Raw genomic sequence first — 15,112 nt, 5'->3', positions numbered from 1 at the left:
ACACATGGTCTCTTTCTAGATCGTCAGAGTACCAGGTTCAGATTTTAACAGGATGTTGCAGTTTATTGGGCCATTCATTCAGTGGTGGACCTCTGCAGAACCATTACCATGCCTCATGTTATCTCCCTCCCTAACAACAGGTGGCAAAGCTAAAATATTTTAACCAGATATTTTCAGTTGTATCTAGGAAAGAAAGTCAGCTTTGATGATTTTTATTTTGTCTTTCTGGAAACCTAATGTGTTTCCTATGGCTTATGACCACAATTCATTTCTAAGTGATTTTCTCTTGGCCAATTTCCATTTATCATTTAAATAATCTAGCAACAAAGAGGATGAGGTATTCTGCAAGAAGGTGTATGACTCAGTAATCATTCTACCTTCATATCCCCTTTGGGTGGAATTATTAGAGATGAAATGACCTTCCTGGCTATCAAGCATTACCATTGTAACACAGATGGATAATATGACACCCTTGACACGGAGCCAAAGGCAGGTCGAGCTGACTGTGCTGTACCCAAACCTGAAAATGACAGAGACATGATTAAAATGAATGTGAGAAAGGAGAACAAGAGTGATGGGAGCCCTCTGCTAGCTTGCTGGAGACTAGGGAATCTAGCTGTGATGTATCACCTTTACAGTACTACTCATTTGGACCATGATGAGGGAATTTTGCTGTCTTTACTGTCCTATCAAGGGACCTTGATCTCTTCTCTTCATGGTCTTTAGGAAGAAACTGTGCCTAGTGGACAGAGAGAAGTCCTGCTAGTGAAACCCTGTGAAACCTTGTTTCACACTGGTGAAACTAATTTTCCCCATTTGTTCGATGATGCATCTTTTACATTTTTTGTATGAGCTGCTGAGAGCTGTGGTTGGTGAACTCGATCATACAAAACTACATGTAAAAGTCAACATTGTGCATTTGCATGGCACTTTTTTTTTTTTTTTTTTACTCCAGAGAGTCCTTGAGCAGTCATCAGGATACTTCAGAGCTTATTTCCTCAATTTTTGGGCTGGGAAACTTGTGCAAGATTTTTGCTTTTTATAGTCCCAAGAGCTCTCTTCGCATTTCTTGGGTAGGCAGCCATCTGTGGCGTCTAACACTGTGGAACAGTGTTTAACAGAACTGAAATTACAGAACAAAGTCAGGAAAAGACCACGTAGATCCTTAGACTTGAATTTGTCTAAAGCAAATTCATCTCTCTAGCAGTATCAAGATTTTTACAATGAGATCAGAATTGATATGGGGGCACTATTGGCCCCTGAGAGGATATACTGCACCATCCTGATCTTTCTCACAGACTAATTTATTGTGTTGATAAACATGGGTGGTGCCAAGGGATCTTACCTGACCTCCGATAGTGAGGACTTTGGCTTTAATCATGGCTGGCATGACTGTACAGTTATTTACATTATCTATATTATTTCCAAATTGTTTTCTATTTAAAATGAGGATTTCCAGAGGGAACAGTGTAAGGAGCTGTTTTTCTTAGATACCGCCACCCTATAAATTAGAAACATGGATCCCTTTATTTCAGGAAGTAAAATACACAGAATGGGTGACCAAGAATTGATTTCCTTGGATGCAGGACAGGAAGACCAGAGGCACAGCTCTTGACATGAGTCAAACAAGCCCATGAACCTGAGAGAAAAGATGAGTGGTGTCTCTGCATAAGATGTCATGTCTGCACAGTTGGAACGTACTCAGCGCTATGTATCCTGCTGATGGAGCAGAGAGGTTCTGAAGTCCTCTAACTAACTTCATTTTCTGGTTCATCCCCAGGAATAGTTGTGCAAAGAGCATGATTTATCATGACTGTTATGGTGATCTACCTTGATTTAGTGATGAAATTACAATGATGGATCATAGTTAATTATGATCATTAAAAGACATCAAAAATGTAATCGGCTGTTCATCATATACCTTATAAAGAAAAAAAATACCTCAGGTTTTTAAGGACTGGGTTTCTAGGTGTTGATAAAATTAGAACATGTTTTATTCATGCTGTGATACGGAGTTCTTTCTTCACTGAACTCCTTGTCTGGGCTTTTCACTTCAGAGGCACTGGGGAAGGATTTCAATGAGAATTTAATGCAGTATAAACAGTCATGGGTCCTAGTTTTTCCCCCGGCCCCATGGGGCACAGGTCATGCTCTCATGTGGCATGTCAAGGAAATCAGCAGGGCTGATCCATGGGGAGAGCCCATGAAACAATGCAAGTTGCAGATCAGCAGCCTGGCAAAAGCTATTTGGATTCTGGAAACACAAATTTGCCCCCATTTGACCTTGATTAAAGTCTAGCACAGTTTAATGAGGCAACATAAAATGCAAGTCAAATGCTCAATAGGGAGAATCTTGTCAGACATAAGGAACAATTGGGATCAAGTCAGTCAGAGCTTCTTCGGGGTTTTAATGACTTGTTAGATTCAGCTTTACTGTATGGTTTTATATAGAAAAAACAATAACAACAACAAAAAAAAGCAAGTGATAATGACTGAGGGGAGCATCATTAGTATTGGAGTGAAATGGCTAATGGCTCCAGATTGCTCACAGGTGTCAGAGAAGAAAAGTTTCTCCCTAGGCAGCAAGCTCTGTGATAACCACGAGCATTATTATTTGCACTGCAGGAGTGCCTATCAAGGTTAATGGAGACTCAGCCCCTTTTTTGCTGGGGAGCCATTAGGATTTGCACAGAGGAGAGGAAATGAGAAGACCGAGCTCAGCGCTGGCATCCCCGCCTTGGTGCACAATCCACTGAATGGAGTTTGGCAAGACTCAGAGAAGAACCATATGCTTGAAAGCAGGACATGGAACATTTGATAAATATTACTATTACAATGTGTTACTATTATAATTCAGTACCCTAAAAGGAAAAGTAAGGTGTGATTTGATCATGATCTGTAAGGCTCTGTCTGAGGAACAAACCTTTTTGTTGGGCTTTTCTGTTTAACAGACAAAGTGCAGGAGTCCATGAAGGAAGCTGAACACAGACATATCTATCTGTGACAGTAATTAACATTGGCACTGCTTACCACGTTTCCTTTGGATCCTCAGTGTATAGCTATGAGCAAATCAAAGCAGGATATGTTTTGAAAGAGGTTTGCTTTGATTTAAATAGAATTTAGAGAAGTCCAGTGGCCTCTATGATACAGCGCTCCAACTTGCTTATCCTGTTTGGCTTTAAAACCTGTAACACATTATTATGCCCCAGTTAACAGATGGCAAACTGAGGACCAAAGAAGATGTGCCCAAGGTCATACAAGGTTGGGAGACTCAAAGGGAATGAAAAACATCTGGTAACTGCATGTTGTAGTGAATCAGTGCTGGAGAGTGTCACTGAGAGTGGTCAGCTGGAGAAGCAGAGGTCTTTGAGTGGTTGTCTTTGAGGTGTTCGCTCCTGCAGGAGACAGCTTGGTAGCATGTGCAGGTATTTATAGTGCTGTATTCACTGAGAAGTGAACACAAATCAAACCCAGTGGGGCACTGCTGGCTCACTTTTCACTCTTCTGGGGCAATGCTGTGGCTCACCTTGTGCGGGTGTGAGGGCACGCTGAGCAGAACTAACTCCTGGGCTGCTCAGCAAGCGACCCGAGCAGCAACAACTCTTCCTCTTCTCACGTAGCTGAGACAGGTCTAAGTAGTCAGTTGGGGGTGGAGGTGGGACATTCACAGGGAAGCTGGCATGCAGGAAGCACCATCGCAGTGTGGTGGGACTGACTCAGATATCTTCTTCCTGGAGTTGACAGTGTTTGGTCCCTGACCTGTTCACAGCCATGCCATGCCCTGTGCAATAATCTGGGTCCCAGTGAGTCACTATACAGCAAGACTTCGACCTTTGTGTTTAGAATAGTTTCTCTTTTTGCCGAAAGGGCAAATACTTCCAAGGGAGTTTTCTTCCCTTCTGTGGGCCTGGTGTGCATGTAACGTACTTTTCATCTTAAGAGCAAAGTGTTTTTGCAGAGACAATTGAATGAAATTAAGAATGGCACATCATGATCATTTATATCATGTGTATCTCAGAAAGTTCATCAATTCATATTACATTAGGGAATATGTAAACTAAATGTGCACTCATTTGGCATAGTCCTCAGAGCAATTATTCTTCAGTTGATTTAGTACACTTGATAAAAATAAAGGTTAAGGAGGATGTTAATTTGGGATATTTTTTTCCTGCTTTATAAAAAGTGTTAAAATGCAGATTAATTCCAGACTTTATAATACTGCATCCAATTCACTATCATATAAAAATAACTTGCATAAGTCAGAGGAACAGGCCCAATCCTTATGTTCAAATACAGGGAATTTTGACATTGACTTCTATAGGAGAAGGCCCAATGTCAAAACCTAGATACAACATGAATTCATGCCAGACACGTTACAGCTCTGCTAGGAACATCTTCATTGGAGCACAATAATTTGTGAGAGAGAGATGCGCTGTGAGCACTCCTGGGGTTGGGGGCCGTGGGCAAAATGATGGTGGCAGAACTAATTCTAGTCTGAGGAGATGAGAAAACCAGTGTCTTGAAATGTTGTTGCTTCCAAATCTCAGCCCATCAGACTCCCAAAGACCTACATTTTTTGTCCAATTTTGGAGGTGGGAGAGTGTTGGCAGGACATCCTTAGGAGATAGTGAAAAGAGATAAAGCCACTGCAGCTTTTTTTCCTGAGTTCAAGAGAGAGGAGTGAAAAGCCTGCCAGTGCTGCCCTAAAATTGCTAATGAAAGAGAGTGAGAGAGGCATTTGCTTCAATATGCTCAGCCAAAATGGAATTTTCAGAGGAGTCTGTATAAAGACATCAGACACAAAGAAATCAGTACCTAATAAAAGAACTTACCTGAGTCAATCCTGCTGATTGGCTTCAATAGCAGACATGTGGGTGTTGAAGCAGAATTCACTGCAGAAGTTTAAAAAAAAAAAACACAGAATGAAGAGGAAAAAGAAAAATGACATGCAAGTTGTCGGGAATGCTAATGACATGACTAGGAAAGGATCCTTCCTCTGCAGGGTTAAGGAAGTGCTTCATAGCAGCCAGGAGGAGTGGTAGCAGTCTTTCTCTGAGGAATAAATCAGGCCTATATCCCAAAGTGAATCTGGGGGCAGACAGAGTGAAGGAAATCTTCCCAGAAGAAAGATGGGATTATAAAAGTGAATAAGGAATTACATGGGAGTTATATACGGGAGATTTCGCTGTAGAAAAATGTAGTTACATTTATAAACCTGTGGCTTATTTCAGAGTACTCTTATCCTTGGCTCTGCGATTGAGGAATTGCACATTTTCATCCTTTTTTTATTGCCTGCCCCTATCACTGATGCTGCAAGGACAACCCTCATGTCCCTAGAGATGCCTCAAACCCTTTCAACAATGGGAAAGGACTTTCTCTCTGGCTTCACCCCTGCACTCCATGCCCTGACCCCTCCCACGTGCATTTGAGGTTTGCAGAGAGCCCCCACCCTCCCTGGCAAATAAATCCCAGCAGCCATGGCCCAGCACCTGCAGCATCGGGAACCCACACGCAGGGAGCGAGAGGCGCTTGCAGTCCTTTTCCCGTCCTCAGCATCGCCACCCCCAGGAAATCTGCTCCCCGGGGAATTCTTAGCAACTGCGTCTGCTGATGCCAGGAGAGAAGGGGAAGCAAGCTCTGTGTTGTGCCCTTCCTGCACTGCCCTCTGTTCTGTGCCCAGGAGAGTCTGGAAGCTCCTTACAGACATGCATGAGTAAACAGGAAAGATTTTATTTTGCTCCTTTCAAATTGAGTTTATTTGGATTTTTGTATGTAGGAGACTGCAGGATTCATGAGCTATGCCAAGTTTCAGACTTCCTGGTCCGAATCCTGTTGAACCATGTGCATTCAATTCTCCTTCCTCCCCCATGCCCATGAGAGGCGGGGAAGCGCTGGAACGCCCTTCGTGTGCATCACTGCAGAAAACAGCCTTGCTTTGGCTCAGGGAACGGGCAGTATGATTCGCACAGATCTTTCATCCTAAAAACAGTGATCTGAGGTTTTATTTCTATCATTTGCACGTTCTTGGTATTTTTTTTTTCGATAGCACTATCCAAGTGTAGGCCTAAGGGTTTTTAATGTGGATTGTTGGTAACTCCAGCCTGCAAAGGGGCTTTTCTTCCTATTATAAGAAAGCACAGGCAAACCATGGTGCTATGCCTTACTTCCATTAAGCTCATTTTTTGAACCAACTCTTAACGCTACACATTTGTACATTTTTGTAATAAGAGGAGCATGCTGAGCTGAAGTTCCTGAGATGCCAAATGTGATTTCACAGCCACTATCTGGATAGGATTGCCCTTTAACATCATCCAAGAGGTTCTTATACACTGAAATTGTTCTGTCATACATGGAATTGCCAAAGTAATTTGGAGTAAGTTATTTAATAAACTTTGCCTTGCTGTAATCCAAAAAAAAAAAAAAAAAGTTCTTGATTTTTCCTCATAGTTCTGTTATTTCGTGCTAGATAACTTGGATGAATAAGTTGTGGTCTGTCAAATGTATGCAAGTGATTAATTAATTGCACATTTCTTGATGCTGGGTTTTAAGTGTATTGGTCAGTTTAATTGGATCAGTAGGCCACATGGCATGCCTCTGTTCTCTGGTAGGAAGGATGCTTCTTCTTGAAAGAATCTTCCAAGAATAAAAATTCCTGATCAAGCATTTAAAGCAGGCATCCTGGCTGAAATGCCAGGACGCAGGCAACCACAAACTCAATCAATTACGTAAGTGCTATCGGCATCCCGGAAAGTAAAGTCCTGCATTGTGCTAGTCTTTTTCCAAAATAGAATTTCAGCTTGAGAAAATATTCATAGAAGTATTACCTAATATTCACTTTGCCAAGCTCAGTGCTGCCAGTAAGTTCAGTTGTTAAAACACATGTAAAGTACAAGCTCAACTGAAGCAAATTTCTATGAAAATTATGTACAGAGCATGCCTTCATCCACTCCTCCTAGCTTTCGCAGTACTGATATTAGAGGGATCAGCAGCATCTCCCTTTGCACCATGTTTATCTCAGTTTTATATAACCTGAATGCTGTGTATATTCTGGCTCTGTCATTAATTTTAAGCTAGGTCAAATTCATACATATTAGATAATAAGGATTTTTAGTCCCCAAACGTGTGCGTTAATTAATTTTATTTCATCTAGTGTAATTGTCCTTATAGCTCTGTGCTCATTAAAAGAAGAGGTTGAGAATCCTCCTTTGTGCTAGGCTTAATTTGGGAAGAAATCACAGAAGCTGCCTTACAACTTCTCTGTCAATGCAGATCAGCTGCGACTTGCAAGCAACTCCCCTCCTCCCAACCACTATTACTGACTCAGGAGTCATTTCCAATTCCTCGGTGTAAGCACACATCACTCTAAGGAGACAGAAATTACATCCAAAGCAGTAGAAATAGCCAGGAAGACCTAGTTTCATATATTTTCCTTTTGAAAGATACGAGTGTGTTGTACTGAATGGAAATACGTACACTAAAGCAGGTGCTGAAGGTCTACCTGCTCAGGCTCCTCATCCAATTAATTTGTCCAGTGTCTGAACCTGGGCAAAAGTGCCTGTCCTCCCTGGTGGGCACTGATGCTGAGTGTCTCTTCCAGTGTGAATTCCCCTCACAATAGCTTTCCAGTGTGTAGCTGACAGCACATATGGGTGGTTAGCTATAGTTTATTAGCAGGTCATTGGTGATCAGGTGAACCTTGTCATACTTGGTAAGGATTCTGCAACTTTTTTTTGTTATCTAATGTTTTTAGCAGGACTTGAGTGCCCCAGACTTGTCTTTCCTTCTGCAGTGTCAATCACTCAAGCCTTGAAACTACTGCAGCTGCATCGCTGCCAGTTACTGTTCATTAAAACACCTATTTGTCATTTATCAAGAATTTATAAATGAATCCTGAATAGACTGGTCTCTATAAATCCTTCAGTGCTGTTAGTGCTGGACATCTTTGAGTCCTCTTGCATGTTTCTGGCTGGCTTTTGCTGTGAGAGAAGGGCTCTTCGGGGCTTTTTAATGTGGAGCCAACATTTGAGATGTTGTATTTATACAGGAAGTGCAGATCCCTCTCAGTTCTCATTGATCACAGCAGAAGATGAAGACACTCAGCACCTGCTCAGTTTGCAAATATCCCCCGGTGGAAGGCTAAACAGAGCTTCTGCCTCTTGTCCCGCCAGATTTCACTTGCAGTTGACATCCTTCCTGAGTTGACTAGACATGTAATACTGAATAACACATTTTAGCTTTGAGTTCGCTACTTTGAGGTGTCTCTGTAAAATGTATGAGGCACCAGCTGGGGTCTTGGCTTTGGTGAACTTGTGAAGACGTGATCAGTTAGGAAGCATTGGAGGAGGATGCAGTCCCAAAGGGAACATGCCCTCCCGGAAAGTGATCCATAGGGAATATAACAACTCAACCTCTGCTATAAATACACCATTTCTCCTCATCAGAAGAGAGCAACAGGCTCTGTAGCATGTCCTGGTGATCATCAGACATGCAGTTTCCTGACCGAAGGGGAAAAGGTAGTCCAAGCCTGAGGGTCTTGCAGATACTACCCTTCCAGCTAATGGGTTTTCACAGAAAATGCCTCTGATGGCACTGCACGGGGGAGTCTGTCTTTCTCTATCCTCCTTGAGGGTTTTTTTTTTTTGCACCATTTTTGCAATGCTGATCTTCCGAGCTAATGTCTTGAATTCCTTGCCTACTAATGCAGTGTGGTCCTTTGAGACCCCTGGGCATATTTAATTTCATGTGTGTGTAAGATACCTTTTCCCTTTTGGCACTATGATACTAGCTGCAGTCACTTTAACCACTGCCAGTCAATCCTAGTTATCAGAATCTGTTCAGGGGACAGGAGGAGGGAGAAGATAATGGATTTGCCTTGAGAGCTCATCTAGAAATGCAACCCTATGCAGCAGACTGCCTATGTAATGTATTACTTTTTAATAATGTAAATATATTAACATCAGAGCAGTCTTTTCAATCTTCAGTACCTAAACATTACATCTCTATCAGAAGCAAACGTAATTAGATATTATAAATATGAGAAATATTGGGACATTAACACAAAGAGCACCAATAGGTTGCTTTGCTTGTCACGTAATTGAAAAGCATTAAGGGTGCACTCTGCTGCGCGCTAGCACGGTGAGCAAGGATCAAGCCTAATGTGAAGGTACAGCTCCGGTATGCAGAGCCTCACCCCACATAACTTCACAGGAACACTGTCAGGGTTTTTTTTTAGGTCTGAAAGTTAACATTTCTGTAAAGTTGATTAGCATTTGCAAATGTTCATCAGTGACTCTCTGTGCCATTCTCTAATCAGCAGCGTTTGCTCTCTTGGTTATTTAATGGTATTAGCGGCAGCAAAAGTGGAACCATTTGTTTCAGGCCAAGCAATCATAATCCTGCTCACTCTGGATGCTGGTATTTAAATATGCATGGGATGCTGTTTTCATCCTACATTCCTGTTCTGTAAGATTTCTGCTTTGCAAAGTTTTCCAGTCTCTTGGTCTTCTGCTTAGCACCCTCCAGGTAAGCCTGGAAATGCAAAAATGTCAGCCATTTCAAATAAGGTAGAAAGCCAAAATGACATATGAAGATTTTACACTTCCAGAGCAAAAAGGAATTATTTAGCATGGCTCTACTGGGAGTACAGACTTACTCTGAGAAAAATGGGATGTTCTGAATGACTTTCTGGTGATGAAATCTTTGGAGTAGCCCAAGAGAGAAAGTCAGGTCCGTGTTGCTGGGGTAGATTAGATCCACACTAGAAGATATCTAATCTTGGCTGGAAGACAGCTCAGTGGTGCTTTCCCAACTGGTTGTACAACGGGCCTCTTTCTTAGGCTGGTCACCTCCTCCCTGTGGGCTCACAGGCTCTAGATGAGCACCTGGACTTACGTTATTGGCGTGCAAAGGGGAGGATGAGCTAAGAACCAGTACAAGTTGCCCCTCTTCTCTTGTCCTGCACTGTGCTGTTTCTCTGCCTGGGGCTGCTGCAGCCCCGGAGCCAGTTGGCCGGGGCTCACCGGGTGTTGTGTCGAGGCAGTCAGAGGTGGCAGGGCTCCTGCGGGCTGCTCAGGAGCAGTCTGTCACTGGGAATTCTGCATATTTTGTCTTCAAGACTTGCTGTTTCCTGGAACTGGTCTCATTCGAAATTTTGATGCCAAGTCTTCTTTCACCTTCTTCTGTTTCTCTTTCTTTATACTCCTTGTTCTATAATTAGTTGAATTTCTGTCTCTGCTTTGCTTCTTCCTTTGTCCTTTTCCCAGCTCTGCTCTTAGATCTCTCTCTTCTTTACTTTCTGTCTGCCCTCTCATGGCTGGATATTTATTTGCTTATTTTAATTTCTCTGGTGTGAAACCCTTTCCTGCAACACATCTCACAGACATCAGAGGATCCTTGCGGCCCCTTGCCATCCACCCCATGCCACTGCCTGCGCTCTCCCCTTGCTCTCTCCTCCTCTACGAGTTGCACTGTTGCTCTGCTGTCACTGCCATGGTAACTTCAAAAAGACATGGCCATTTGATATACCGGGAGAAGGAGAAGTCTGCGGGAGTGTGTGTGTGTGTACATATATATGTGCCAGGGGAGGGAACGGGATATCCCTTTCCTTTTTCTTTTCATTTTTATATTCAAAGCATTTCATCAGAGCTGCTGAGAAGAGGCTCCAACTCACAGGAGCAGTACCTGGCTGTGGGACAGGAGCTGTGTACCCCATCTCGCTGCCCATCTTGGGGTGGCCTCGCAGGCAGCCGTGGCACCATGTCCTGCAAGGGATGCTCATCTGCTCCCTGTGCCCAACTCATGGCTCTGCAGCAACCACGAGTTAAAATAAGGCAGCAACATCTTAAAAGTCTAAACCATGGGAAAGAATAGTTCTGCTCCTGAGGGGAAACATATGGGGCATTAGGAACGCTTTCTCCAGCTTGCACATTTATACTTGAAAGTTAACGGGAAAAGAAAACAAACACAACAGCTTCAAACCAAACAAGCCGTAGGGGCTTGCGGGTTGTGGTGGTTGCCACAGTGAAAACCAGTGGTGCATTGTGGTGGGGATGGGGCCAGGGAGGCTCAGCCACATGCGTGCCCCCCCAGAACGGGACAAAGGGCTGTGGGCTTTTGCTGAGTGTTTGGTCTGGAAGTGGAGCCAGAGAGGCTGGCCCTGCCCAGCAAGTTCCCACTTTACCCTGCTAATCCCAGCTGTTGTGCTATTTGGGAGCATGCAGCACCCTGCAACCAAACCCTCCAGCACAGCCCTCTGCAGATGTTGAAGCTGCAGTAGAGGCCGTCCCCAGAGCATTCTTTCTATTTTCCAGAGAACTGATGGCACCATTGGCACATTTATCCCTTGCCCCACCATAAGCAGCAGGGCCCAGTGTGGGGACACTACGGGCATGTCCTCTTCCCTGCTCTCTCCTTTTTGCTGCTGGGGATGGCACATCCGCCTTGGCATGAAGCAGGTTGGAAAGCAGCTTTTCTGTGGTATGGAGCTGGGGAAGAGCAAACCCAACACTCTGCAGGGACTAAGCAGGAGATTCACTGCAAATATTTCCTCATGTAAATACCCTCTTGTGGCTTTTAATATGACTGAGGAGGAAGAAGGAATAACCTGGGACAGCAAAACTAAAACCTGGTTTTCTAATCTGTGAAAACCAAGCAGGGAAAATATAGAGGAAAGAGCCAACAGCAGTGACCCTCTATGGATCCTGAAGCAGGTCCCTGAAACGATGCTGTGCCCAGCTCGCCCTGTCCCCAGCCACCTCATGTGTGTATGGCTCTGTAGAGCACCTTAAATGACTGTGTGAGGGGCAGGGAGGCTGCTAATGAAGCAAGATGTAGCTGCAGCCTGCTCCCTAATGCAGTGCTAACTCACTCACAGCCATTACCTTCATTTTAATAGCATCGTGGTGAAGCTGTAAGAATGCAGATTTTTTTTTTTTTTCATTACTGAGTTATTCATGAAAGGGTTGGACCAGATGCACATGTTCCTATTCCTCAGCTTACTGGTGGTGGTTTTCCTGTGTACTCACCAGGAAGATGCAGCTTGAGGCTTGCTGGGAAAAATGCACTCCATCTTCTTCAGCCCTGGAGAGAACTAGAGTCCTGCTTTGAAAGGCAAGGGCAGGTTGGCCTTGATACTCGTCACACCAGGATATTTTATGCAGCTTTTGAACTGTGGAAGCTCCTCGGCCTTGGCTCTGTGTCCTTGAGCGGAGCTGCAGGGCAGCCATGTCCTCAGGCCCCTGGGAAGCTGGGAGTGGTGGTGGTTGTGGTCTCACAGGAGATTTTCAATGAAAAGAGTAATAAAATGAGAAAAAGGAAAATGTCATTCAGGTTAATTTTGGTTTGATTTTCACCTGAAAGCATTAAAATAATTAGAGGAAACTTCTAAATGAAATGACGTTCTGAGCTGAAAAGACCTGAAAGTCTGCTATTGAAGGCTTTGACTTCCATTTTTATTTTTTATAAGGAAATAGCAGAGATGCACAGATATGTTTTGATGCTTAAGCTCCATTTATTTTTGTTGGAAATGTTGTTTGGCTGTTTGGTTTTGTTTTCACCGGCTTTGTATTGGAAAGAAAACATCCTGGATGCAAATGTGTGATCCAGGAGGGAGCCTGTGAGTCTGCCACCAAATGCATCTTTTCAGCACAAAATGTCTCCAACGCCAGAATACTGGGTTAATTTGCCATTTTTCCAGGGCTACATGCAAACTGTTCAGTTGATTAGCAATGTGCAAACACACCCACCACAGCATACACCAGTGCTCATAAACTGATAAATAACAACAAATTAGTGGCTGTTTTTTCTCCCCAGATCTGTTTTGTCCTCTTCACTGCTGCCCAGCTCCAGTACCTGGTGTAAAATCCGTCTGTCTTCCCCAGAACCACCTTTAACTTTCATGACCGCTTGCACTTGCTTTGTTTTCTTGCTGCACTCATCCTTCCCCTCTGTTTGCAGTCCCTGAGCCCCAGGTGGTGCTCAGTGTGGGGCTCATCGCCAGTGGTGAGGGGCTGGGAGAGGTGCGGGTGTGGGGATCAGGTGCCATTGGCCCACCATGGAGGAGAAGGCTGGAACAGGCAGATTTGGGAGCTCCATCACGGGAGCCGCAGGAAGATCTGCTCCCTCTGGGAAAGGACAGGCTGGATGCTTTTCATTATGCTTCCCTCATGTGCATGCATATGTATGAACGGAGCACGCTGGTGCGTGTGCGTATGCATGTGCACGGTGGGAGATGGAGAGGGAGGTTTATGCATCGAGCTGTCTGGAGGACCGGCTCATGCCCACAGTAAGCGGAGGGACGGACTGGTCAGCCTCTTCGGACCAGGAGATGTGGGTCCCTGAGCACTGTGGCGATGGGGCTGCCCCCAGCCCTGCTGCGGGAGCCACTGCAAAACCTCAAGTGCAACAGGACCGTGGTGCTGAGCCTCTCTGCTCCCCCTCTTTTTGCCTACCCCCGTTAGCCACGGCTGTGAGGTGGTCACAGGGTTTTTCTCTCTAGCCGTTCAGATGAGCTTCTTGTTGCTGGAGCAACGTGGAGCAGCCTGAGCAGCCCCTGAGTACCTGGTTCCTAAAAGAGTGCTCTGTCGTTAAAGCCCTCCCATATTTATGAGGCAGCCTTGCAGGCAGAGGTGGGTGCAGCGCTCCCCTGCCCGCTCCCCTGCTGTCTGCTACTCGCACACCCGCTGTACCTCAAACACGCAGAACCCAAATTCTCCTCGGGAAAACAAAACCTCACGTCTCTTCTCACATAGCTGAAAAAAAAAAAAAAAGAAAGAAGAAAAGAAAAGAAAAAAAGGATGTTTTAGATTGAGCTCATCTTTTTCAAAACTTCCTTTCTCTTTGTCCTTGAAGAAAATCTCTCGGTTTCTTCTTTCTGGTCCCTTCGAATGAAATTCCTAGCAGGGACACCTTGTCAGCTTTTTTTCTTGGTCTCAAATACAATGTTTCAAATGAAATGCCTTTTTTAGTCTCATCTACTTCATCTACAAGAAGATGGGTGAAAAATCTATTTTCTTTCTTCTTTTAAAAGATTTTTTTTCCTCCAAGTGGCCTTATGGCTCCTTTTAAGAAATTATATAACAAATTGTGGAAATCTGGAAGGGAGCTGGTAGTTTGATTTCTTTAAGACTCTCCCTTCTGCCACTAAGACAAAGAAAGGCAGAGTAACATTCAATAGGCAAAAAATAAAAATAAAAAAAAATCAAAGTTACTGTTTGGCTTTTGAACAAGGTGCAAATTAGTGAGTATTTGTTAAAATTTGAGACAGCAATTGTCTAAGAAACATATTTTCAAAGAGGAGAAGGTTTTTTTCTTCTTAAATAAAAAAGCCCCCAAACCTTCCTTTCTTTTAACTTCAAAAGGGAGCCAGATTGCAGAGGAAGAGAGAAAAAGCTTAAATCTTCTCTGAAGGGAAGCAAGTAACTTAGTCAAAGTGATCTTATGATATGAGGGAATAGTTTTCTACTCTTTTTTTTTTTATATATTTTGATCAAGTGATTTGTACGCTTTTAACTAAGCTGATCACACCTCTGCCCTTCCTATGGAGATGTCCAGTGGTCATTTATTTGAGAATGTCTCGGATTATGCTGAGACCTGACTGTTTCAGGACACTTCATCAGCAAGCACCCGACCCAGGCTAGGGCAGCAGTACTGGCAGAAGTCATCATACAGGAGGAAACTGGGGTGTGTGGTGGCAGGACAGCATGGGTAGGGTCACCTGGAGGAGGTGTCTGAAGGCAGGCACACATCCTCCTTTGCTCAGTCCTTCAGGCCAACCCCCAGCACCCTTACATGCAGCCATGCAAAGCAGAGGGAGTTTTCTCTCTGCTGCTCTGTATTTTGGGAAGCTTTTTTCAGCAGAACAACAGTGCATGAAAATGCTTCCAGTTCTACAATGGCATTTTGCGCCTGCTTCTGCAATGATGCAAGGAGCAGCAACACACTAGTGTTTAAGGTTAGGCATGTATCCAAGTCTTGGTAGAAGATAGGTGGTGCGGGTCCAGCCTGGGGTCTCTAGCAGCTACTACATTTGCAAATAAATAGTGATGATAAAGAGGGATTTTCAGGTGCGACCCATAGGTATTTCATGTTTATGCACATGATAATCTCTGGAAAA

The 15,112-nt window shown here is 43.9% G+C and overlaps 1 protein-coding gene across 4 annotated transcripts in view; it reads left to right on the top strand.

The window, feature by feature from the left end:
• PCDH19 (protocadherin 19) overlaps window positions 1-5,156 on the top strand; it is a 119,594-nt gene extending 114,438 nt beyond the window's left edge. The window contains exon 6 of one of the 4 annotated variants that reach the window (XM_040572104.1): window positions 2,626-5,156. In XM_040572104.1, the coding sequence (XP_040428038.1) occupies window positions 2,626-2,706 (81 nt within the window). In that variant the 3' untranslated portion in view covers window positions 2,707-5,156. Of the gene's footprint in view, window positions 1-1,535; window positions 2,545-2,625 lie in introns of those variants that run through there. The other 3 variants (XM_040572102.1, XM_040572107.1, XM_040572105.1) reach the window with 3 other exon arrangements.
• The last annotated feature ends 9,956 nt before the right edge of the window (window positions 5,157-15,112 follow it).

The sequence above is a fragment of the Cygnus olor genome, chromosome 13 (assembly GCF_009769625.2).
Source record: "Cygnus olor isolate bCygOlo1 chromosome 13, bCygOlo1.pri.v2, whole genome shotgun sequence".
NCBI classification, from domain to species: Eukaryota; Metazoa; Chordata; class Aves; order Anseriformes; family Anatidae; genus Cygnus; species Cygnus olor.
Note: the sequence above shows the minus strand (reverse complement) of the source record. Positions and strands in the feature narration are given on the sequence as shown.